Consider the following 24,461-nt stretch of genomic DNA (forward strand, 5'->3'; position numbering starts at 1 on the left):
AAAATATGAATGATCCAAAACTTGGAGGAATAAATTAGTCTCCAAACATATTTGAAACTATCTTGCTCTAACCTATTATGTGGCAACTAAAGACATATTTCATGTATAGTTTTAATGACAATATTTTTTTTATTGAGTCAATGACTTGTTAATCGCCACATAACGGGTTAAAAAAGATAGATTTAAATATGTTTGATGCCAAACTTTATCAAATATTTAACAGATATAAAAGCACATTTTACAATAAAAAATAAAATTGCGAAAAATAAAGTTATATCTTCATTACTATTAGACCAATTATTTTTTTAAGAGCATCATTGGACTTATTCAAATATTTGGAGGGACCAACTCTTATTTTTATAGACTAAATTTTAAAAACATTAAAAAAATTATATATATTTTTAAAAAATTTCAAAATTTTGGGGGGGCCATGGCCCCCCCTCCCTTCAACACAACTCCGCCCCTAATGCTCCTGGAGAGGAAGAGAATGAGAAGGCTCACAAGGGGATTTCATAGAGGCTATACCCTTGGGATTCCATTCAAGGTATATTACATTAAGAACTATGTGATTCACTGTTTGTTTTTAAGTCTAGTGACAAAAAAATTCATGATATTTTCACAATTGTTGATTAAGGAAATGTACCTAAAATTTATCTAGTATTTACAGGAATCTGAATTTCTTCTGGAAGAAACACTTGTTGCCTTCATCGTTGTGGAATATATCTAAAGGTTCAATTAAACTCTAGAGTACTTTTTCATTGCCTCTTAAAGTAACTTCTCATTTATGAATTTTGGTCAAAGGAATGGCTTTCAACAAGAGTATTTCTCTAAACCCACCAGAAGAGAGAGAAAATGCTGGTTTGCTGGATATGTTCTTGTTCATTTAGCTACATGCCAATCGCGAGCATAAGTAACTTATATTAAAAAAATAAGTCTTTCTTGATGAAAATTTTGCTGATTTTTCCACTCTGCATAATCTGAATGTATTTATTAATTAATGGCTATGGCACTTTCTCTATAATTTTTCAAGGTTGCTAGACTTAGCCAATTTATATTCTCTAGATATACTTTCTTCACTATTTTGGATTAAAAAGAAAAAAAAAAGAAGAAGCATATTGTACTTCGAGCCATATTATGAATAGGAGGTGACACATATTCGTTTTGAAACAAGTATTTAATATTTATTTGAGTAAAGTAAATATATACATTTCGTTAAATTATCCTATATAATAAAAGGTTGTTTTAGAAGTTGTGGCTGCGCCAAATAGCTACACAAAATTGTAGAAATTTCATTAAATTTTAAAAAAAATTAAATTTAGTTGATTGGTGCTATATAACCAATACACTTAAGGGAGACGAAAATTAAGCTATATAATAAAATGATGAATTTTATATATTCATTGGCTTTAATACAATGTTTTGTTATCTGGGAATCTAGGCACTAATCTATTAAGCTATACATTTGGGTGTTTCGACTTGTTTGCATACATGGGGTTTTGAAAAATAAGGATGAATTTTATATATTCATTGGCTTTAATAAGCTGTTTTGTTATCTAGGAATCTAAATAATAATCAATTAAGTTAAACATTTGGGTGTTTCAACTAGTTTGCATACATGGGTTTTGAAGAACAATGATGAATTTTATATATTCATTGGGTTTAATACACTGTTTTGTTATCTGGGAATCTAAATAATAATCAATTGAGTTAAAAATTTGGGTGTTTCAACTTGTTTGCACACAAGGGTCTTGAAGAATAATGATGAATTTATATATTCTATGACACTTATTATTTTTGGGTGTACAGTAATAAAGGGTCAATTGGTGAGATACTAGTGAAGAAAACCCAATTCAGATAATTTGTGTTCAATAACGAAATCGAAGAGTTCTGAAGGAGCAATTAAGATGAACAAGAAGAGAACTTATGCACGATTGCGTTTGGATTTGGGTCAATCTGATTTTAATTTACACACATGTTCAACATGTGGGGTAAGTATGCTCCTAGAGATGTAGAGGATGAGAAGGCTCACAAGGGGACTTCATAGGGACTATACCCTTGGGATTCCATCCAAGGTATATTACATTAAGAACTCTGTGATTCACTGTTTGTTTTTCACTGTTTGTTTTTAAGTCTAGTGACAAAAAAAGTTATGATATTTCCACAACTGTTGATGTGACATTTTATAATTGGCGTACAATAAAAGTATTATCAATGATGGGTTGATGTGAAAATAGCGTTACACTAATCATAATTTGCTACCTTGGCAGGTTGTGGGAAAAATATTTTCAAATTTCTCTCTAGCACTGCTCTTTTTTTAGTGATTTATTTTTTATATTGTTAACTTGGAGTTTTTTTTTAAAGGGTTGGTGCGGTGAAAGGGTTGTCCATATGCCTTCAATTGAAAGTGGTCGAATCAATTTGGTGTTAGATTGTGATCCTGTTGCACATAGGAGCAAGGTTCGTGTTTATACCTACACTAATGAGTTCTGGCTTAAATGGAAATTTTTTCTCCCATAAGAATATGTAGAGGGTGAGGTTACGGATTTAGAATCCATTAGATGGATCTCTAATTTACCAATAAAAAATCAAATTTGTTAGTTTATATTAATTGGTATGCAAATGGGACTCGTGAGTTAATGCTTAGTGGTATTAAGTCGGGACAATATTGTACTGGCAGGTCGAGGAAGTGGTAAAAATGATGGAGATTGAGCTTGGAAGTGGATGGATTTTCCATAAGAGTTGTAAGGTATCGGCATTATCTTTTACTTGATTGTTTCGTAAGGTTTTGTTTCCTCTTATAATGAAAGAAATTGCTGGAGGATTCTTTCACTGTTATTGATTTGTTTGTTAAATTTTACTTTATTCCATTCAGATTTCAATGATTCCAGAATAGAACATCAATTTTATGAATTCACGTTCAACAAACTACAACTTCTATGATGATTGTTTTATGGTTCCTTCCAGTTCTGTAATGCTAAAATGTGTACTTGTTCATCTGTCTGCATAAGTTTCTCATCCTTGAATTCTATCTCATACATACATACACGTGTGTGGCTTTTGCATTGAACTTTATTATCTTCTTTGTGTGTTGAGTGCGTGCGTGTTTAGTTTTTGCCTTCTTAGAAACAGAAAAACAATAATCTAGACTCAAAAGTATATGGTAAATAGGATAGTTCCCCAGAATTTTCTCCTAAAAATCTTCCTACTGATGGAGGAAATCTGTTTTCTCATGACTGAAATTATCCATAACAATACTCAATACTAACACTGCATAAGCTACTCTATTTGCTTCCCAATGAGCATGATTAATTCTAACTTCCTGGCATTCATCTGATGAATTAATAATATTTTGGATCAGCATCCATTTTCTCCAAAGGCATGACAGACTTTTAAAAAACAAAATTGGTGACCACTTTTGAGTTGTCTTCTATTTGGATGTACCTAGTTCCATCTTGCAATTGATTGGGCCAAACCTCGCCTTAAAGCCCCACTCTGCCAGTGTAATAGATGAACCTCCTTACAGTCTGGTTGCACCAGATAGAGGGTTCTGGTATGCTATCTGTAGATTTTAGAGTCCTTTGCTATATTTTCTAATTTTTTTGGAAGGACAGTGCTTGAATCAGGGATCATGCCTCTGTTGTACATGATTGTGCATTGAGGTGTTGACTTGCTGTTCTTTGCTTTGTTTCTCATGTTGGCAGGTGTATCTGTTTATTTCCTCCCAAATGATTGTAGGTTGCCTACTTGCAGAACCAATAAAACAAGCATTCAAAGTTTGCTCATGCTCATCGAATGGGGGATCTGAGGGCACTTCTGCCAAGGAAGTGGCAAGACAAAGTTCAACCTCCCTCCAATTTGGGGATATCAGTTTTAAAAGGGAAGTCAAGAAAAGAACTCGTTCTGTTAATAGTCCTGAGGTTTTGGATGGGAATCTCAATGGAGCAGTCATTTGTGAAAACGAAGGGGTACCTGCTGTCTGTGGCATTAGAGCTATTTGGGTCACTCCCTCTAACCGAAGAAAGCACATAGCTAGCCAAAAACTAGATGCTGTGAGGTAAGGTTTTTTATAATTTGAGTCATTTGACACACTTCATCTCAATGTGTTCTATTTCACTGGGGTTTTTGATAAAGTAACTGAATTTTATATGGCATCTTCAAGTATTTCTATCACATACAGCCAAATCATGTCAGCTAAATGAAGATCAAGACTAGTTCAAACCTAGGATATCTTAATAACAAATATGAATGTGTATCACTTGTTTCTTGAAATGGAGTGGAACATTTCACAATCATTTTTTTCTTCAACGCAAATATGAAACCTTTTTACAGCCCTTGGAAGTAAACTGAACTGATTGCTTTTTCTTAATCAGTTGCTAATGTGTTTTGCTCTTATTTTGGCTGTTCTCTTATTTTATGCTAATTGTAGGATGAGTGTCTGCATGGATTCTGCTCTTGAACTCTCTCAACTGGTCCTCTCTCAGCCAACCTCAGCTGGAAAGGCACTGGCATCCAATTATTTTAGCACTGGATCTTTCTTGGTGTACAAAACCAACAGATGGTAAATACTTAAATGGAAGCTTTGCAAAAAAAATTTCTGCTTTTGCATTAATTTTTGGGGAAACTATTGCTAATATTTGGTGGAAATATTTACCATCTCTGTTCAGCTGAGTCATGCAGATGCATATTTGCTTTGTTATTAATTGATTGTATCATAAGATTAAATTAGACAATCAGTGGGACTAATTTTGCATGTATAAAGTTCTATAATTTTCACAATCTGGTTAGAAGGGGATTGTATCATGTTCTATGGTTCAGTTTTGGCGTGAGAAAGTTTGTATAATTGTAGTACCCCTTGTAGATTGGCGTTGCTGGATTTACATGGTTTCATTTCATGTCTCAAGTTAAATTCCCTGAGCAATAACCCAAAGAAAAGTTGATTTTTTGTTCATGATGAACTGGCCTTTGTATGCATGCATTTTTATCTGTAACTCTCTAGGGTAACACAAATGAGAGGGAGGGGAAATATATATGAAAGAGAAAAATAAAGCAGATAGGACCATTTTTAAGAAAAACAATAATTATTTGCACACTATTGTACACACTTTGTAGTGTAAGAAGTGTGCGCATCCTTATAAAACAGGGCGCTCCTTCCTTTTCTCAGACTCTCATATACGATTCCTCTCTTCCTCTCCCATGAACAGCGGCTCAAGTACCATGGGTTGTTCCTCTCTCATCTCCGTTAGCATCGTGGAAGTTCACTATGTGGCCACCTTGCAAAGGCGTAAAGGCGTAAATGGTGAGTGCAATTTTTTTTAAATCATCTTTTATGGAAATTTCTTATATTGTAATTATTGATCATTTGGATCTCATATTTTTGGGATAAATCTACTGTTTGAGGTTTTGATTGTAATGTGATTTGGATTTGCAAGTGTTACCCAATCGGGTGTTGGATTTGTAATTTTGTGAAGGAACTTGTGGCTGGTGAGTCATTATATAAAGCATGGCTCATGGTATGTTTTTATTGCATATAAAGTGTTTGTTTAAATGCTTCTTAGGCTACAACTTACCAAATCCTTGTCCAACTTTTTGAGACAGCCAAATCCTTATTTTGCAGTGCTATAATTTTTTTTTTTTTTTTTTGAGGGAAGTATTTGCTGTTTTGCAGTGAATCTATTATTGATTTAGTAGTTTTCATTTATTTAAAGCCTAAGTACTTGTGAGAGTGTTACAGGAATTCGCAAGTAAATTTATGTAGCTTATAAGCCCTTTCAGGGATGTATTTTCTTATGGAATTGCATCTGTTGTAATCAAATTCCACCTCCTCTCTTTGGAAAGGAGGCAATGCTTAGCTTTTGTTTCTTTATTGATTTTATAAATTTGTTATGAAGTTCTTTTATTATTTTTCTTTGGAGCTATATTTCAGATAAATGCATGTTTCTTTTCATTTGTTTCTCAACCACTTGGTCTTTGTTACTATGTATATGCAAGTATGTTCTACAATCAAATGTCAAATTGATGGTTCCTTGGTGAAAGTATACTTTTCAGAGAGTGTTGGTTCCAAGTGTTGGATGCTTACTTTTACTCTTTTTTTTTTTTTTGGTTTATTACCAGAGAGGCTTTGTTGAGGCCCATACTGATGATGGTTTACTAGAAATATTTGGCCTAAAGCAAGGGTGGCATGCATCTTTTGTTATGTTTGAACTCATCTCTGCCAAACACATTGCTCAAGTGCAGTATCAAACTCCAAATTCTTATTGTTTATGCTATTGTGTAAAGGTCTGACTGCTCAAGTGCTAACATGCAGCCTTGTGTAAACTCGAAATTCTTATTTGACGTTTGTGGAAATTAAGAGGGTCCCTTTACAGTCAGCTATGATCAGTGGAGAGTGATATTGGTGCCTTGTGTTCCATTTAGGTATAGCTGGGATTCATGTAAAGCAGGCGAATTACCTAAGGGCTTGTATTGTAAATTATATTTATGTGCATCAGTAATAGTGCATTTGTTGTTGTTTCAAAATCAATTGTTAGTCAAAATCATAACTTGATGGAATTTATTGTCCTTATGTCAATTAAAATTACATTATTTTACTTTTATTTTTGTCATTCCTGTTTGGATTGAGTTTTATGCCTCCTTTGCTATATAATGTTGTGAAGTGCTGCTTATCTTTGCAGCATGAATATTTTGCAGCAAACGTTGCAGCACGAATATTTTGCAGCAGAAGATGCAGATGAATAGCAACTTGGATAACCTAGTTGGAGTGGTTCCTTTATGTCATTGTGATGCAGATGATAATTAGCTTGTAACAAACATTGTTTTTAAGGATGAGATTTGAATCATAAAGCATTAGATTATTTCCAAAATTCTCCCCTCCATGTCTAGTACAAATTCTTGTAACTTCAAAATACATATGCAATGTGAATTTGTAAATTCTTGTAATTTCAAAATACTTAATGTAATGTGAGTTTGTATCTTCATTGCCGACTATTACTGACTTTATTTTTAAGAATTCTCGGATTTGGTTATCAGGTTAATTACAGGGTAATTTCCTTGGTCATGACTATGAAGCAAGACCGTTAACCATGATAACACAATTCTCACATTTAATTTCTATACCGTATTGGGGAAAAAAATCATGGAATTCAACAAATCTTCTAAATGAATTTGAAGGTTATTACATTAGAATTGGACAATTCCACATCAAAAAAGTGTTACCATAATATGCACTTCCTCCAAATGCTTCCAAAAGTTACAAGAGACTAAAATAAGACGAGATATTCTTTTAGCTCAAAAATCATATACATTACAAGAATAAGTGTTCTCATAACAATTTTTTTATGGGCACCATTGCAATTCCAGTTTCAAAGTAGAGGACAACTGTAATAATAAGTTTTGCTTGTCTTCAACTATAATAAAAAATACCTTATGAACTACTCTCTTACTTAGTTTATAGTGGTCATTGCCCATGTCTTACTTTTGTAGCTTTTCTATGTGGTTGACAATTTAATTTAAAGAAAAATAAATAAATAAAATGTATAAAGTAAGTAATCCTTAAGAACAAGAAACTAAGCACATAAAATTAGTCCAAAAGACATAATATTACTAGACCAATAAGCATATAAATCATTAAAATTAGTCCTACCTCGTATATTGAGCTATATATACAAAAAAAGACATCTTTTGCAGTATAAAAATAAAAATAAATTAAATTAAATTATTATATAATGGAAACACACTTCTACATGAATTTTGTGGCCATAATTATAATCAGAATTAGAACCTCAAATGTCTCAGTCTGCATGCTCGTCCTTCTGGATACCATAGGAGACGATGGCTCTAGCTAGCGCATATATTGTCAGGATGAACTTTAGAAATTTTGCAGAAGTTCAAAATTTTTTATTTTTTTTATGAGAACACTTTCGTTTACATATAACACTTCAGGATGAAGGCTTTTACAATTTCCCCCTCTGGATGAAAGTTAGCATATCTCAGTTACGCACGTGCCATGAGAACTTTGTTTACCTTTTTCTTTTCTTTTTTTTTTAATTATTAAATATGAGAACATTATTTACATAGAACACGGTCTTGCGTAGAAGAACTCTCTAATCATAATAGAGAAGAAATAAGAAAAACTAATGATTTCTGCAATCTCTCATTATATGGGCATCCAAGAACAAACCACTACCAGTGCCAGCACAATTAAAGAACATAAGCTAAAAGATATGCTAAGCATATTTATTAACCATTTTCTTTTTTCTTTTTTTATAAAAATTATTTTAAAAATAGTCAAAGGAAGATACCAAACAAGACAAAATACTTACATGCACAACAACAATCAGATATCTTGAAATGAAATTGCTTAGAGTGACAATACTCTGCTCAGAAAGTCTCGTGGGTTTGGAATCCAGCGCAGCAAGCATTCTGAGCATGGCACAAGCATTGTCCAAAGGTGGCTTCATTAACTAAAATACAAACACATCAAGAAAATTTCATGAGAATCAGTCAACAGACAATCAAAGAAGAAAAGAAAATGGTTCAAAAATCATTTCCTTATTCAAGTAGGAAGCTTTTGGAAGCCATCAATTTAAAAGAGAACAAAATAAATAAATAAAAAGGTTTAGATTAAACAAGTTTAGTAAACTTACTATCTGTCCAACAGTCACTTTCTCTAGAATCTGAAAAACAAGAGAACTATCGCCAATCTGTGACAGGTTTGAGCAAACAACAGTGCTGACTGACTTATATGTTCCACGGTTTCTCATCTTTATATCACTCTCTTTAACAGGATATAGGTTTTCTGCAAAGATCAGAAGCTCTTTTCAGATTAAAATAAATCAGTAATGATGAATTGTATAGAAGAAACGGAATTGGATCCCAGCAGATAAAAATCAAGATACTTGTAACTTTAGAATGGATGTAAAGAAGCTGGCAAATTTTTGTCTAAACACTAGTTTATAAGTATTAACTAACTCCTGATATTGATGCAGTATTTTACCTAGAGATGATCAAATTAAACACTAGAATATATCATGATATATTCTAAATTCAAATTAGATGAAGCTTTTTTAGACATCAAACTTGTCATAATTACTACTTTTAATGAGTTAGTTACAGTTATTGATGGACGGCATGGCAGCTACCGTTAAAACATATAAAAAAGTGTCCAAAAGCTAATTCTAATACCCAAGCATGCAGTTAAAAATTATCTCATGCTAAAAATTCTCTATTTGCAACTATATATATATATATATATAGTAGAATAAGATTTGTAAGTGCACAATTTGTACCCGGTTCATTCACTAGATGGACCCAGACCCAAAGAGTCTTATACAATGAAATTTGTAGAGTATGAGTTTGAAATCTAGGTTAAGGATATTAGAGAGTTGATAAACAGGTTAGAATGCCGCAATCTATGCAAATAATAGATGAATATGACAAAAAACTCTATTCGGACGTAAACCAAGGACCACTTGTATTGCCTTTCTTTCTCTAAGCAAAAGATTACAATTGGTCTTCCAGTTTTTCCTTTCACCCTCTTCTTCATACCTCTCTTGTCCTCTTATATCCCTCTTCTTCTCTTCTTTTTCTCACACGTGTAGCACATATTTTCCTCTTAGATACTTGTCCCATCTACCACCTCTTGAAGTCTTCAAATAATAACTGGAAGGCTGAATATTACTGTTCAGAGGTCATTTCTCCATTAATGCGGATAGGGAGGTAGATGCAGGGCCTTTAATATGGTGGTAGCAGCTTTTTTCCTCAAATATTTCTCACACGTTCCTCCTTCTAACGAGTGCTTGGATCACGCCTTTACCCAACATATCTTCCAAAATTCTGTCTCTTAATCCTTTAGCATGTCCTATGGCCTTTACTGGGCCCGTCCGAGGAGATACTCCTCCTTAGACAATTCCTCTGCCCCTTGTAGCACAAACTGGCCTGTAGGCGTCGAAGACTCTGATTGAACAGACTTATACCAACAAACCAGGCCCAAGGCCCAAATGTGCATTTAAGCATTTTTACCCCCCATAATAGCCCCTCAAAATTTCATTTTTCCCCCTATCCGAGGAGAGAAATGGAGTTTTGAACCAACAATGCACCCTCCACACACTTTGCATACCGCCACAGGTGTAGGGGTCCTTTCGTTCCTTTAAAACCGCCCCTGATGCCTCGAAACCTGGAACACTCGCATTAATGACTGCAAGTTACGTCTTATTCCCTACGTTCAACGGTGAGATACGTATCCAACGGTCCGGGTTCACTCTAAAAATTTGGGCGGGATAATTCTGATTTGAGGCCACCTCCCACACGTCAAAACGCCTAGGAAACCGAATCTCCATCCATCCTTTCAGAAATCAATCAAGTCTAAGAGTTACTCACTCTCTTTCCTCTTAAGAAGCTCGTGAAGAATCGCCTAACTATTTCCCGTAAGTTCTCAACTTCCTTTACTCATTTCTCCTCGGCTTCTGTCCTCGGCCACCAACTAGACCCCTACCATTCTCTAAACTTTCATTCTCACTCCCACCAAATGGGTAGATTTAAGGGTTTAGTAGATACCGACGCCGGTATGGAGGGTTTTCGGGCCAAATATCATATTCTCCAAGACGTAGGCTTGAGATATTGCCCAGTAGAAGCCATAAGTAACGCTAAAAGAGAGGGAAAAGTTATATCATCGCATTCTTAGAAGGTGGGATGACCCTTCCTATGAGAAACGTAACCAGCGAATACCTACGTAACCATAGGTTATGCCCAGATCAGTGCACACCAAATGTACTTAGAGTCTTAGGTTGTGTTGACGCTTTAAATAAACAAACGGGTCTAAACCTCACATGGCACGACGTCGTTTACATGTACAAGTGCCATAAACTTAAAAGCGTAGGATACTACCTTAAATCCAAATCTAGCATTGTTAGACTCATATCCTGTCTTCCTAAATCCAACAAAGGCATGAAAGATGACTATCTTATCGCCTCAGGAAACTGGTCTGACGGTCCTCACTGTCCAGTCGAATGGGGAGACTCAGGTGTGACTCCATAGGAGTTAGATTCCGTACCCTGTGACTTAATCCCATTAACTTTACCGTTTCTTATTACATTGCATATTACTACACCTTTCTTTGATATTTATTGCTGATCTAACCATGCTCGTCTCCTCGGATGTTTTTCACAAATAAACAACACATATGGCCGCGTCTTAGCCTTTGCAACATCGCAGACCTCAATCACGTTCTTCGATCCGAAGTGTTTGTTAAGACCTACAAGTAAGAGCAGCCCACCTGATATTAGGATACGATCCTTTATCAGACGATTTCCAAGAGATTGACAACGTGATCACCGCAGGAGACCAACGTCGTAAAAGGATAGATATTTCACGACGAGGCTTCCTTTCTGACCACGAACTCCCAGACGACCCCTTCATCATCCTATACTCTCACCCCATCGCAACAATTCCTCTCTCGGCACATTCCCAAACAACAGCCATCCGAGAAGAACTTGCGTCCTCGCAACAATCGTTGGACGAGGAGATTGACCAGTTTCGCCTTGAAGAAGTTGAGAGACCTTGAGAGGATCAACTCGTCATCCTCTCGGACGAAGAGCACATGCTTGCAAAAAATTCTGGCATAAAGGGTTTAATAATAGCACAACCGAACTCTAGTTTCGAGGAAGACGACATGGCTACCCTTAGGAAGCTGATGTCTAAGAGGGGCACGAAAGCCTCTAAAAAGGGTGTGGTTGAGTCACAGATCCCTCCCCCTCTGCCACCACCCCTCCTCCCTCTGATCCTAAGATTCCCATTCCGGAGCCTAAGAAGAAGAGGAAAAATGAGGCCGATAAGGCAAATATGGAGAGGCAGAAGAAACTAAAGCAGCAACAAAAACAACATAAAGTAGGCAAAGGTAAGGGACGTGCCTCTTCAGTAGAGAGTGGGGAGAACCGTGACTTGGCCGAGGTACGCCGTACACAGGCCAATTGGTCTCCTGAACCGAAGCTAGATTGGGCCCCAATCTCCTGTCAATCCAGCATCAGGGCGTTCCAGCAAGGACACGCTCATTACCTGGTTGAGGCTTTGGAACGGCCTCTTCTCCTACCAAAGGACATGGATGCCCTAGACAAGATGACTCAACCACTTCTTTTTTTCTCTCTCAAAAGGGACTTGGCTTTGGTGAGTGTCTTGTATTTACCCTCACCAAACTGCTTTCATTACACTTTAGCGAAAAAATCGTTCACATGTACTTTAAATTTGCTTTAACAATAATGTATTTATTTTAATACTTTAACGCAGGCCATACAAGAAGTCTTTGCTGCAGAAAAGTGGGTGGAAGACTCTCGGAAGAAGGCTGCAGCTGAACTTGAGGTCAGACAGGAGACCGAGAAGGCCTTAGGCTAAGCCCTTGTGAAGAACGAGAACCTAACCAAGTAGCTGACAGAGGAGAAGAGGGAGAGAGATGGTGCCAAGGCCAGCCTTAAAATAATGAAAACTCAAGTGGAGGGGCAACGCAAACTTCTACGTCAAAAGGACGAGGACTTGTCTAAAGCCCAACAAGAAAACTCTGACCTGAAGAAGGAGCTTGCTCGAGTGAGGGAAGAGGCTCGTACCCTCAAGGAAAGCGTGGAGGCTGCCAAGAAGGCTGCTTACAAAGAAGGGGTTGAGGCGACAGAAAATCAACTGACAGAGGAGTTTGCCGAGCTATGCAGGGAGTACTGCCAACAAGTGTGGGCAGAAGCTCTGAATGTGGCAGAGATTCCCACGACTTCCAAGTTGAGGAACCTGAGAACATTTGGCTTCCTCAGGACATCCAAGTGCTCAAAGAGCTTCCTCTTGTCGCACCTACCCACGAGACAGCACTTTTAACACATCCATCCATGATTCCAGAGCCCATTCCAACTCCTAAAGAACCTGCTGGTTCTGACAAAGAGAAGGAACAAGGTGACGAAGCCGAGAAGCCTCCGAGCAAGAATGTTAAGCCCAATGTTCCTCCACCAGTGGCAAAAGACAAAGGGAAACAAGTCCAGAACTCATTCGAAGCGGAGCTAAAACAAACAGAGAAGGACAGCAAAGCAAAAAGGGCTGCCAGCACATCCAAGCAGGACCCCCGCCCAAGGTTTAAGACCTAGGCCAGTTAGGACTCCCTCCCCTTTTCTCATGTAATAATTTTTGTATTAGGGCTTTCATTTCCAGTGTATATTTTGACAAAATTAATGAGAACTTAGAAAGGTTTGATCTTCAACTGACTTCCAACCTTTAGTACAAAAATACTAATTTGCTTCTCCTTAGCGCAAAATTACATGAGTGGAACAATTAACTCCACCCTTTAATACATAGTAAAGTCTTTAAAACATTTCGATTAGCAGTAACTTCAAATAAAAGTACAGACACTTAGTATATATATGTAAATTATGCCTCAAAACCATAATATATGTAATACAACAATACACAATCTAAAACTTAATTTTGCATTTAGTTTGGGGCATAAATCAATCCATCAAACTTACCGTAGCACATCAATATATCAACACTCATGAGGTATGGTTTCTGTTAATTTCCCTGAAGTAGAGGGTCCGAGGACCTGACATAACTAAGGTTCTGTTTAATAATCAATAGGATATCAATTTCCACGAGGTATGTGGTCCGAGGACCATGCATGACCAAGTTTCTATTTGACATTTAGCAATAGTGAATTGAAATGTTAATTTTCCTAAAGTAGAAGGTCCGAGGACCCGACATACCCAAGGTTCTGTTTAACAATCAATAAGATATAAATTTCCACGAGGTATGTGGTCCGAGGACCATGCATGACCAAGTTTCTATTTGATATTTAGCAATAGCGAATTAAAATGTTAATTTTCCCAAAGTAGAAGGTCCGAGGTCTCAACATAACTAAGGTTCTGTTTAACAATCAATAAGATATAATTTCCATGAGGTATGTGGTCCGAGGACCATGTATGACCAATTTTCTATTTGATATTTAGCAATAGCGAATTGAAATGTTAATTTTTCCAAAGTAGAAGGTCCGAAGTTCTGACATAACTAAGGTTCTGTTTAACAATCAATAAGATATCGATTTCCACGAGGTATGTGGTCTGAGGACCATGCATGACCAAGTTTCTATTTGATATTTAGCAATAGCGAATTGAAATGTTAATTTTCTCAAAGTAGAAGGTCTGAGGATCCGACATAACTAAGGTTTTGTTTAACAATCAATAAGATATCAATTTCCACGAGGTATGTGGTCCGAGAACCATGCATGACTAAGTTTCTATTTGATATTTAGCAATAGCGAATTGAAATGTTAATTTACCCAAAGTAGAAGGTCCGAGGACTCGACATAACTAAGGTTCTGTTTAACAATCAATAAGATATCAATTTTCACGAGGTATGTGGTCCAAGGACCATGCATAACCAAGTTTCTGTTTGATATTTATCAATAGCGAATTGAAATGTTAATTTTCCCAAAGTAGAAGGTCCGAGATTCCGACATAACTAAGGTTCTGTTTAACAATTAATAAGATATCAATTTTCACGAGGTATGTGGTTCGAGGACCATGCATGACCAAGTTTCTGTTTGATATTCGTAATAAGTAAATCGAACTGTTACATAATGATAATTTGAAAAACGAACGACAAAAGTGCTTTTCATTAATAATAATATCTTCGTAGGTTATTTACATTCCAAGGGCATTGTACAATTTTTTCATCTAGATCAGCTAAGTGATATGACCCTATGCCCACTAAAGAAATGATTCGGTATGGTCCTTCCCAAGTTAGTGCTAGCTTTCCCCACGCTGGATTTTTGGAAGTACCCATGATTTTCCTCAACACCAAATCTTCAGGCGCTAGTGGCCTTAGCTTCACATGAGCATCATATCCTCGTTTGAGCTTCTACTGATAATAAGCCAGTTGGACCATGGCGGCCTCTCGCCGTTCCTCAACTAGATCCAGGCTTTTCTCCAAGAGGCCATCGTTATTTCTCGGGCTGAAAGAACTCGTCCTTAATGTAGGAAACCCCGATTCCAAAGGTATCATCGCTTCAGCCCCGTAAGTCATGGAGAATGGTGTTTCTCCAGTGGATCTTCGCGGCGTAGTCCGATATGTCCACAAACCGTGTGACAATTCCTCTACCCATCTGCCCTTTGCGCCATCCAGCCTCTTCTTAAGTCCACTGACTATAACTTTGTTAACGGTCTCAACCTGCCCATTTCCCTGAGGATAAGTTGGAGTGGAGTATCTATTTGTGATGCCCAAGCCATTACAATATTTTCTGAAAGCTTTACTATCAAATTGCACGCCATTATATGAAATAAGTGTGTGAGGTACCCCAAATCTAGTGATAATGTTCTTCCAGATAAATTTCTTGGTGTCCACATCCCTAATATTTGATAAATGCTCAGTTTTGACCCACTTGGTGAAGTAATTAGTTCCTACGAGTAGCCAACTTTTGTTTCCCACAGCCCTCAAAAAAGGCCCAAATATATCCAGTCCCCATTGAACGAATGGCCAAGGACTAGACAAAGGATTAAGGACACCACCAAGCTGATGAATATTGGGAGCAAACCTCTGGCACTGGTCATATTTTCTTGCGTAGTCGTAAGTCTCTCTCTGTATATTGGGCCACCAATATCCCTGAGTCAGAGCTCTATGGGCTAAGGATCTCCCCCCAGTGTGACTTCCACAAATTCCCTCATGCAATTCTTCCAAAAGTGCCTCCGTTGCTTCAGGGTGTACACATAGCAGGTATGGCCTGAAAAAAGAGAGTTTATACAACTTCTGATCCTCAGAAAACCAAAATCGAGGTGCCTTTCGACGAATTTTATCTGCTTCAAACTTCTCCTCAGGCAGAACATCGCTTTTTGGAAAAGAAACTACGGGATCCATCCAGCTAGGTTCGAACCTTATCAGATGGATACGGACGGTACTTGCGGTGGTTAAAGTCGGTTTCAGCAAGTCTTCGACGAGAATAATCCTAGGCAGACATTGAGCCGAGGATGTCGCCAAAGTGGCCAACAAGTTCGCATGCGTGTTTCCACCTCTAGAAACATGCGAAAGGATGAAAAAATCAAACTTGGATTGTAAACATTTGACCTGGGTCAGGTACTCTTGCATTTTTGGATCCCTAGCCTCCATGGTCCCCGTCACTTGGCCCACAACTAATTGAGAATCCAAGGACATATGAACTGCCTTTCCCTCCATTCTCTGGACCATATCCATATCGACTAAGACAATTTCGTACTCAGCCTCGTTATTAGTGGTCGAGAACGCTAATCTCAATGATTTCTCAAAGGTAATTCCCTTAGGGGATACCAAAACAAGTCTAACGCCTGATCCCCTCTGGTTTGCTGTCCCATCAACATACGCTTTCCAAGCTAGAGGCCCTTTGCATGTGATCATGCCAACTGATTTTTCATCCATGTGCGACTCCTTTGCAGTTTCTCCTAACGATGGTTCGGCGAACTCTGCCACCAAATCAGCTAGAACCTAGCCCTTGACCGAGGTGCGTGGCATATATTTGATATCGAAAGCTCCTAGAATAGTTCCTCACTTGGCTACCCTCCCCGAGTAGTCAGCACTTCGCAATACTGACTTGAGAGATAGTTGAGTCAAAACCACGACGGTGTGGGATTGGAAGTAGTGAGGAAGCTTTCGTGTCACATGGACTACGGCTAGAATTGCCTTCTCCAAAGGCAAATAACGTACCTCAGCTTCATTCAAAGATTTGCTTACATAATAAACCGGTCTTTGTACTCCATCGTTTTCCCTTATCAGAACCAAGCTGACTGCATGGATAGCTACAGTTAGGTATGCAAACAGGATTTCATCAACCTCCTGTCGAGACATGATGGGTGGCCAATATTCCTTAAGTTGCTGAAAAGTTAAAGCGCACTCATCAAACCATTGGAATCCTTTCCACTTATTTAACAATTGAAAAAAAGGTCTACACCTATCAGCGGACCGAAAGATGAATCAGCTGAGAGCAGCAGTCATCCTGGTCAATTTTTGAACTTCCTTCGGATTCCGAGGTGGTTGCAAGCCCTGAATGGCTCTGACCTATGCCGGATTTACCTCTATTCCTCTATGAGTTACCATGTAGCCTAGGAACTTTTCGGAACCCACCCCATAAGAACACTTTGAGGCGTTAAGGCACAGCTTGTACTTCCTAAGTGTTTGAAAGATGTCGTCCAAATATTTCACATGCATAGGTACTGTCTTACTCTTCACTACCATATCATCCACATATACCTCAATGGTCTTCCCAAACTACGATTCGAACATCCTGGTCATCATCCTTTGGTAAGTAGCCCCTGCATTTTTCAAATCGAATGGCATTACTTTATAGTGATAATTCCCCGTAGTAGTAATGAAGGCAGTCTTCTCCTGATCACCCAATGCCAAAGGTATTTGGTGATAACCTTAGAAGGCATCCAAAAAACTCATTCGAGGATGCCCAACCGTAGCATCCACTAGTTGATTGATGCGAGGCATCGGGAACGAGTCTTTTGGGCAGGCTTTGTCCAGGTCTGTGAAGTTCACACATACTCTCCACTTTCCGCTTTTCTTTTTTACTACGATAGTGTGCGCCAACCATTCTGGGTAGAAAACTTCTTTAATAGCCCCAGCCTTTTTGAGCTTGACGGCCTCAGCATGTTCTTTCGAAGAATGTCAAGGTGGTTGCCTCCTAGGAATAACGGCAGGATTGACGTTCAAATGATGGCAAATGAAACTTGAGTCAACCTCCGGAGCCTCATAGGGATCCCATGCAAAAACATCGATATTGTTTTAAAAAACATCACCAATTCCATCTTCTCTTGGTGTGGTAGCCGTATCCCAACTTGAAAGAACCTTTCGGGGCCATCATTTATGAGAAATCTTTCCAACTCTTCACACGTAACCTCATTTGCTGTCACCGCATCGGGCGCATCTAGAGCTGTTAATTGCTATAAGTCTTCCACAGCCGAGGTCAAGGATCCTGATTCAGCTTGATGTAGCATTGCAGCCGATATGCATTGCCTTACAACTGATTGGCTCTCAAGAATTTCTTCAATCAATTCGCCTGAGAGAAATTTCACTCTAACATGTAAAGTCGAGGAGACAACACTCAAAGCATACAGCCAAGGCCTGGCGACGATGGTCGTGTATAGAGAATATGCGTCAACCACAATGAAATCTACATCGACCGTTTCCGAGCCCAACTGTACGGGCAAACGAATTTATCCCTTTGGTATGACAGCCTTCCCTTCAAAGCTTATCAACAACGAATCATAGGGAATGAGATCCTCCAGCTCTAACTTAAGCCTCTTAAATAAGTCAGGGTACATAATATCCGCACCGCTACCCTGATCGACCATCACCCTCTTGACGTCATAATTCCCTATCCTCAATGTGACCTCTAGGGCATCGTCATGTGGTTGAATAGTCCTAACCTTATCCTTATCAGAGAATCCCAAAATAGGCGTATTCCCTTTGATCCTCTTCGGCCTCGAGCCAGACTTCTCAGCTTGGGAATGTGACACCGCCATCACCCTTGTAGGACAGGAACCGGCCCTGCCAGGTGCAGCGAAGATGACATTAATCGTTCCCAAGGGCGGCCGAGATGAGTTGTTCTTCTGATTATTTGAACCCGAATGATTTCCTTGTCCGTTGGGTTAATACAGGTGCTGCTTCAATTTTCCTTCACTAACAAGCTACTCTAAATGGTTCCAAAAGGTCCGACAATTCTCGGTAGTATGACCCACATCCTGATGATACTGGCAAAAGAGGTTCTGATTCCGTTTCGTAGGGTCCCCCGCCATCTTACTAGGCCACTTGAAGTAGGGTTCCTTGCGGACTTTCTCCAGCAATTGGTGCACTGATTCTCAAAATATGGTATTAACTACTTGAGGAGTGGCTGAATCAGATTGCCTAGAGAAATCTGTCCTCAGCTTATTGTTATGGTACCTGTCTGACCTGAAATCCCTTCTCTCTTGAGGGATAACCTTTGCCTTACCCTTACCTTGTTATTGATCTTCCTAAACTCTTTTGTACTCGTCGATGCGATCCATGAGGCAACATACACTCCGTACGGGCTTTTTGGTCAGAGATTTCCTTAAATCGTGATTAGTTGGGAGACCCACTTTGAAAGTGTAAATCACCACTTCGTCAAAATCACCGTCGATTTTATTAAACATTTCCCAGTATCTGTCAGAATAAGCTTTCAAGGTCTCACCCTCCCTCATGGCCATGGATAACAATGAGTCCAAAGGCCAAGGGACTCTGCTGCATGTAATGAATCGAAACACGAATGCCCTAGTGAGTTTCATGAAAGAATTGACAGACCCCTGCTTTAGTCCATTAAACCATCTCATAGCAACAGGTCCCAAGCTTGAGGGAAAGACTTTGCACACCAAGGTTTCGTTCTGAGAATGTACCGCCATCCTCTGATTAAAATGGCTCACGTGTTCGACTGGGTCTGTCCTGCCATTGTAGATGGTGAAGGTGGGCTGAGTGAACCGTCGTGGGAGCCTTCCCTTCTCTAATCCTACGTGAGAAGGGTGACTTGGAGAGTTGGTGCAACACTCTGCTCATAACATAGTTTCCCAAGCCGCTGGAGGGAAACTTCTTATGCTTATGACTTGGAAGCTCATCCTTCTCGTAAAAGAAGGTTTCGCAAGGGAGAGTCCTAGACCTTGGACTGTAACTGCTTCCCTAGGACAATCTAGAGGAAGGATTGGACGCAGGTAAAGCCCGCCTTCGTCTGACAAGGTGTAGCTTTTTCTTAAGGTGGTCAATCTCCCTCAGCATAGCCTTGGCATCATCCTCATGGGTGGCCCTGCTTCCACTACGTGAATGGCTTACATCAGGATGTACTGTATGCACACTTCTCTCTCGATCCCTCCGACGTTCAAGATGCTCGAAATGATCTTCGTGCTAGGACCCCTAAGACTTTGCATGATGCGAACCTAAGCCTGCTATAATGTTCCAATTCCTTCAACACTAGATCCCCACAGACGGCGCCAGTTGTAAGTGCACAATTTGTACCCGGTCCAATTACTAGATGGACCCAGGTCTAAAGAGTCTTATACAATGAAATTTGTAGAGTATGAGTTTGAAATCTAGGTTAGGGATATTGGAGAGTTGATAAACAGGTTAGAATGCCGCAATCTATGCAAATAATAGATATATATGACAAAAAACTCTCCTCGGACGTAAGCCGAGAACCATTTGTATTGCCTTTCTTTCTCTAAGCAAAAGATTACAATTGGTCTTCCGGTTTTTCCTTTCGCCCCCTTCTTCATACCTCTCCTGTCCTCTTATATCCCTTTTCTTCTTTTCTTTTTCTCACACGTGTAGCACAGATTTTCCTCTTAGATACTTGTCCCATCCACCACCTTCTTGAAGTCTTCAAATTATAGCTGGAAGACCGAATATTACTGTTCAGAGGTCATTTCTCCATTAATGCGGCTAGGGAGGTAGATGCAGGGCCTTTAATGTGGTGGTAGCAGTTTTTTTCCTTAGATATTTCTCACACGTTCCTCCTTCTAACGAGTACTTGGATCACACCTTTACCCAACAGATCTTCTAGAATTCTGTCTCTAAATCCTTTAGCACGTCCCATGGCCTTTACTGGGCCCGTCCGGGGAGATACTCCTCCTCGGACAATTCCTCTACCCCTTGTAGTGCGAACTGGCCTTTGGGCCTCGAAGACTCTAATTGAACAGACTTATATCAACAAACCAAGCCCAAGACCCAAATGTGCATTTAAGTATTTTTACCCCCCACAAGATTAATACATATTGAAACTCAGCTGGAAAAGTGAATAGGATACCAAATTTTGGTCTGGAAATAATAAACAATTCACTGTAGTTTTCAAGTTTGAGCATTGGTATTAGTTTATGTAAAAATTCATGTCTATTTTAATATAATAAGTTACTTTTTTTATTTTACATATTTATTTTTTAAAATATCTCACATCAAATTATTTATTTTACATTACATTTCATTAAAAAAATAAAAAATTCTTGATTTTTTAATTGTTTATCTTTTTATCTTTTTTCATACATAGCAATTACTATTCACTCTATTCTATTATACACAGACTGATATAAGTTATTTTAAAATAAAATTTTGTAAATTTTACACTTTTTTTTTTTGGTATTATATAGGAAATGATGTGAATGTCTGGCTGTTTTTTCATTTTTATTTTATTTTATAATATGCTCTATTTGTAATCATTGTAAAACAAGATATACTTTTTAATTTGAAAAGTGCTATGTCTATAATATTTTTATAACAAATCACAGGTGGTTAGTTTTTATTGGTTCAAATTTAAATTTAGCACTAAGATTACTTTTTTAACCCAATAATAATAACCTATCACTCAGCATTTGTTGTAAAAATATTATAAAAATGTTGTGGACATATTATTTTTCTTTTAATTTTTAAAGTAAAAACAAGGCTCAAGTATAAAATAAATTATTATTTATTTATTAAAAGATAAAAAAGGTCAATTCGGTAATAACACTATACAAATTTTAACCATTTATTGAAAAATAAAAATAAACGGTTTGGATTAGTCCACCTCAATCAGAAACCGACATGAAAATCGACACGTATATGGCCGTCTATAAATATAAAAAGCAAATCCATTGATTTAAAATAATACTTAAATTACCTTTCCGGTTTATAGTATTAAAACTTATGTTGTTTACGTTTATTTAGGATTCTCTTCCTTTTCCCCAACCCAACAAAGAGATATCTGCTTCTGTTTCCGCCGTTACCATGGCGGTGGAGTCAATCAAAATCACAGACACAGACACAGACCCAGACCCAGACCTTTCTCTGGTTTTGTATTGTAAAAGAAGAAAAGAAGATGATGTTGAAGAGGATCCGAAGGAATATCCGATCTTGTCTCCATATAGCAAAAGAAGAAGATTAGAAGAAGAAGAAGTAGAGCCAGATCCGGATGATTCGACCCAGTTGCCTGAATTAATGAAGATCGAAGAACTGCCAGATGCTATACTGTTCGAGATCCTTTATCGACTCCCTTGCCGATGGGCTCTCCAATGTAAGTCTGTGTCGAAGCGCTGGTGTTCTGTGATTTCTCATCCTTTGTTTGTTCGCAACGCCATGCTCCACCGACACCCATTTAGTAAGTCAAACACAGACCCCTTTACTCTTGTGTTATACCATGACAAAAAGATACTCGCTCTTCCATTCGATGAGGACTGTGGCGGTGACGGTGGCGGTGAAGGTGGCGGTGGCGGTGACGGTAGCGGTGACGGTGACGGACTCGATTTTCTCAACTTTCTTCCCTGTATCGAATTTGCAAGAAAAAATTTTCCCTTTTGCGTCGAAGCATCGTTCAACGATTTATTACTGATACGCAGCGAAGTTCTGCCGATTGTTAATTCAGGCTTTACTGAGTATTGCATCTGTAATCCTATTACCAAACAGTGGATCATCCTCCCTCGCCTTCCATACCAGGGATATCGCGGAATTGTTTTGGTGGGCTTTATATGCATTCCGGATAGCTGTGATAAAGAGCAGGGATGTATTACCAATGCCCATTACCGTTATAGAGTGGTGCGCATTTATTCTCCCACTCAATCCAACGCTACTCAGATACGTATGCAGATCTTTTCTTCCGACACCGGTGAATGGTGCGACTCTCTTGTTTCGTCACCGCCCGGATTGAATTCCTTTGTTGGAAGTCCTGCGTATGCTGGTGTTGTTGCCTGCAATAGGATGCTGCATTGGGTGGATGAAAAGGATAGAATGATCAGAGGCTTTGTTGTGTTCGATCCATTCAACAATGCACAAGGATGCCGCTATATTGATCCACCCATTGACCTGTCCCTTAGAGAATTGGTCTCCTTTGGAGTGTTCCAAGGGCGTCTCCGGATTTTCCAAAATTCTTCTTGCAGTTTTTCTGTTTGGGAACTCGAGGATTACAATAATGCTGGTACATGGTGTCTGAAGTACAAAATTTACTTCAAGGACATGGTTTCAGAATATTCCGATCTCCTCAAGATGGCAAAGGAAAAGATCTCAACTGGGTCATTGTTAGCTTTCCATCGAAATGTTGGTGAAATTGTTTTTTTACAATTTCGCAAATGCATTGTTTTGTGTAACATGCGGACGAGGGTATTAACAATGGCCGGCCGACTGGAAAAACTTTTACCCGGCAACTCCAGATACTTTGATAGCATACCTGCAAAATTTGTCTTCTTTGTTGGGCAACCATCGTGGCCAACACCAGTACCTCTCCCATTGAAGTTTGAATGCCCTTCCCCATTTTTATTGAGCGAGTTTGTTTCTAAACGTCAAATGTTCAAGAAGCAACAGCAAGAAGTTGAGAAGTTGAGGGCAACTCCAACACCAAGTCCTCTCCCGGTTTGAATGCCCTTGGTTCTAAACTACAAAACTCAAGAAGTTGGAAGTTGTTATTTTGTCTTTCAATCTTTCCTCTCCAATTTTTATGATGCTTTTAGAACTCATTTGGATTGGAAATTATATCTTTATTATAAATCTCTAAGTAATAGCATTTTGCTTGTCTCCATCCCTTTGCCTCCATTTCCTCCATCCCATGCAGACAGTTTTCTGTTTTGAGATGACAAAGAAGCAGTTATCATGAAGGCAGTCATATCTCTAACAGTGAAGTTTAGAAGCTCAAATCATTGTTGGGACAGATTATGGGATGTAGTGCATTGTTTTTTAGTATGCAACCAAAATTTGTACTTATTCATGGCAGGCCAGCGATTTAAGTGTTTTTCTTGTTCTCTTGTTCTTTCTAAATTATTGTTGACACTTAAACATAATGAAATTATGTTTTGGAATAATTAATTACCAATATGAATTTTGTAGCTGTACCTTATATTTCTGTGAATGAAGGTTTAAAAGTTAAGTTGTAGCAATTGAGTGTACCTTATATTTCTGTGAATGAAGGTTTAAAAGTTGTGATAGGATTGTCCTTCCAAATGTCTACTAGACAAGAGTTCCGGAGTTTTTTTTTTATTGATTTGTGAAGCAGGATTTTACCCTAATTTTGTCTTGTAATTAAGTTTTGGTTTTTGTATGTATTTTTCTTTGATTGTGAATGCACAATTTTAACTTATTAAAGCAATGAAATACCTCCAATTTTCTGATCAAATGATGCACTACAGATTTTTATTTTCTTATGCTTTGCAATGGGTTAAATTTCATTGGTTTTCAACTAGTTTCTGCTATTCAGAAGCAGAATTCGCTTATATTTTTGGAACTTGAGGATTACGGTAGTGCAGGTGCATGGTTCATGATACAAAATGTTTACTTCATGGACATAATTTTAGAATATTCTAGGTTTGTTGAATAGTGAAGGAACCCCAGCTGCTGCAGATTTGCTAGCCTTCCACCTAAATGATGGCAAAGTTGTCTTCTTATAATTCATCGATTCCATTGTCTTGTGCAAAATGTGGAAGAGAGTATTGAAAATGGCCTGCCAACTATGAAATTTGGGG

General features: G+C 38.2%; 1 protein-coding gene and 1 pseudogene across 1 annotated transcript; both read left to right on the forward strand.

Moving 5' to 3' along the window:
* The first annotated feature begins 803 nt into the window (after positions 1-803).
* LOC142608773 (protein CHROMOSOME TRANSMISSION FIDELITY 7-like) lies at positions 804-5,743 on the forward strand (annotated as a pseudogene).
* A 15,902-nt stretch (positions 5,744-21,645) lies between these two features.
* LOC142610881 (F-box protein At5g07610-like) lies at positions 21,646-23,875 on the forward strand. The gene has a single exon (XM_075782851.1). It carries the CDS (start codon positions 21,745-21,747, stop codon positions 23,362-23,364), a length of 1,620 nt encoding a protein of 539 aa, XP_075638966.1. The 5' UTR covers positions 21,646-21,744; the 3' UTR covers positions 23,365-23,875.
* Positions 23,876-24,461: the final 586 nt, after the last annotated feature.

The sequence above is a fragment of the Castanea sativa genome, chromosome 9, assembly GCF_040712315.1.
Source record: "Castanea sativa cultivar Marrone di Chiusa Pesio chromosome 9, ASM4071231v1".
Lineage (NCBI taxonomy): Eukaryota > Viridiplantae > Streptophyta > Magnoliopsida > Fagales > Fagaceae > Castanea > Castanea sativa.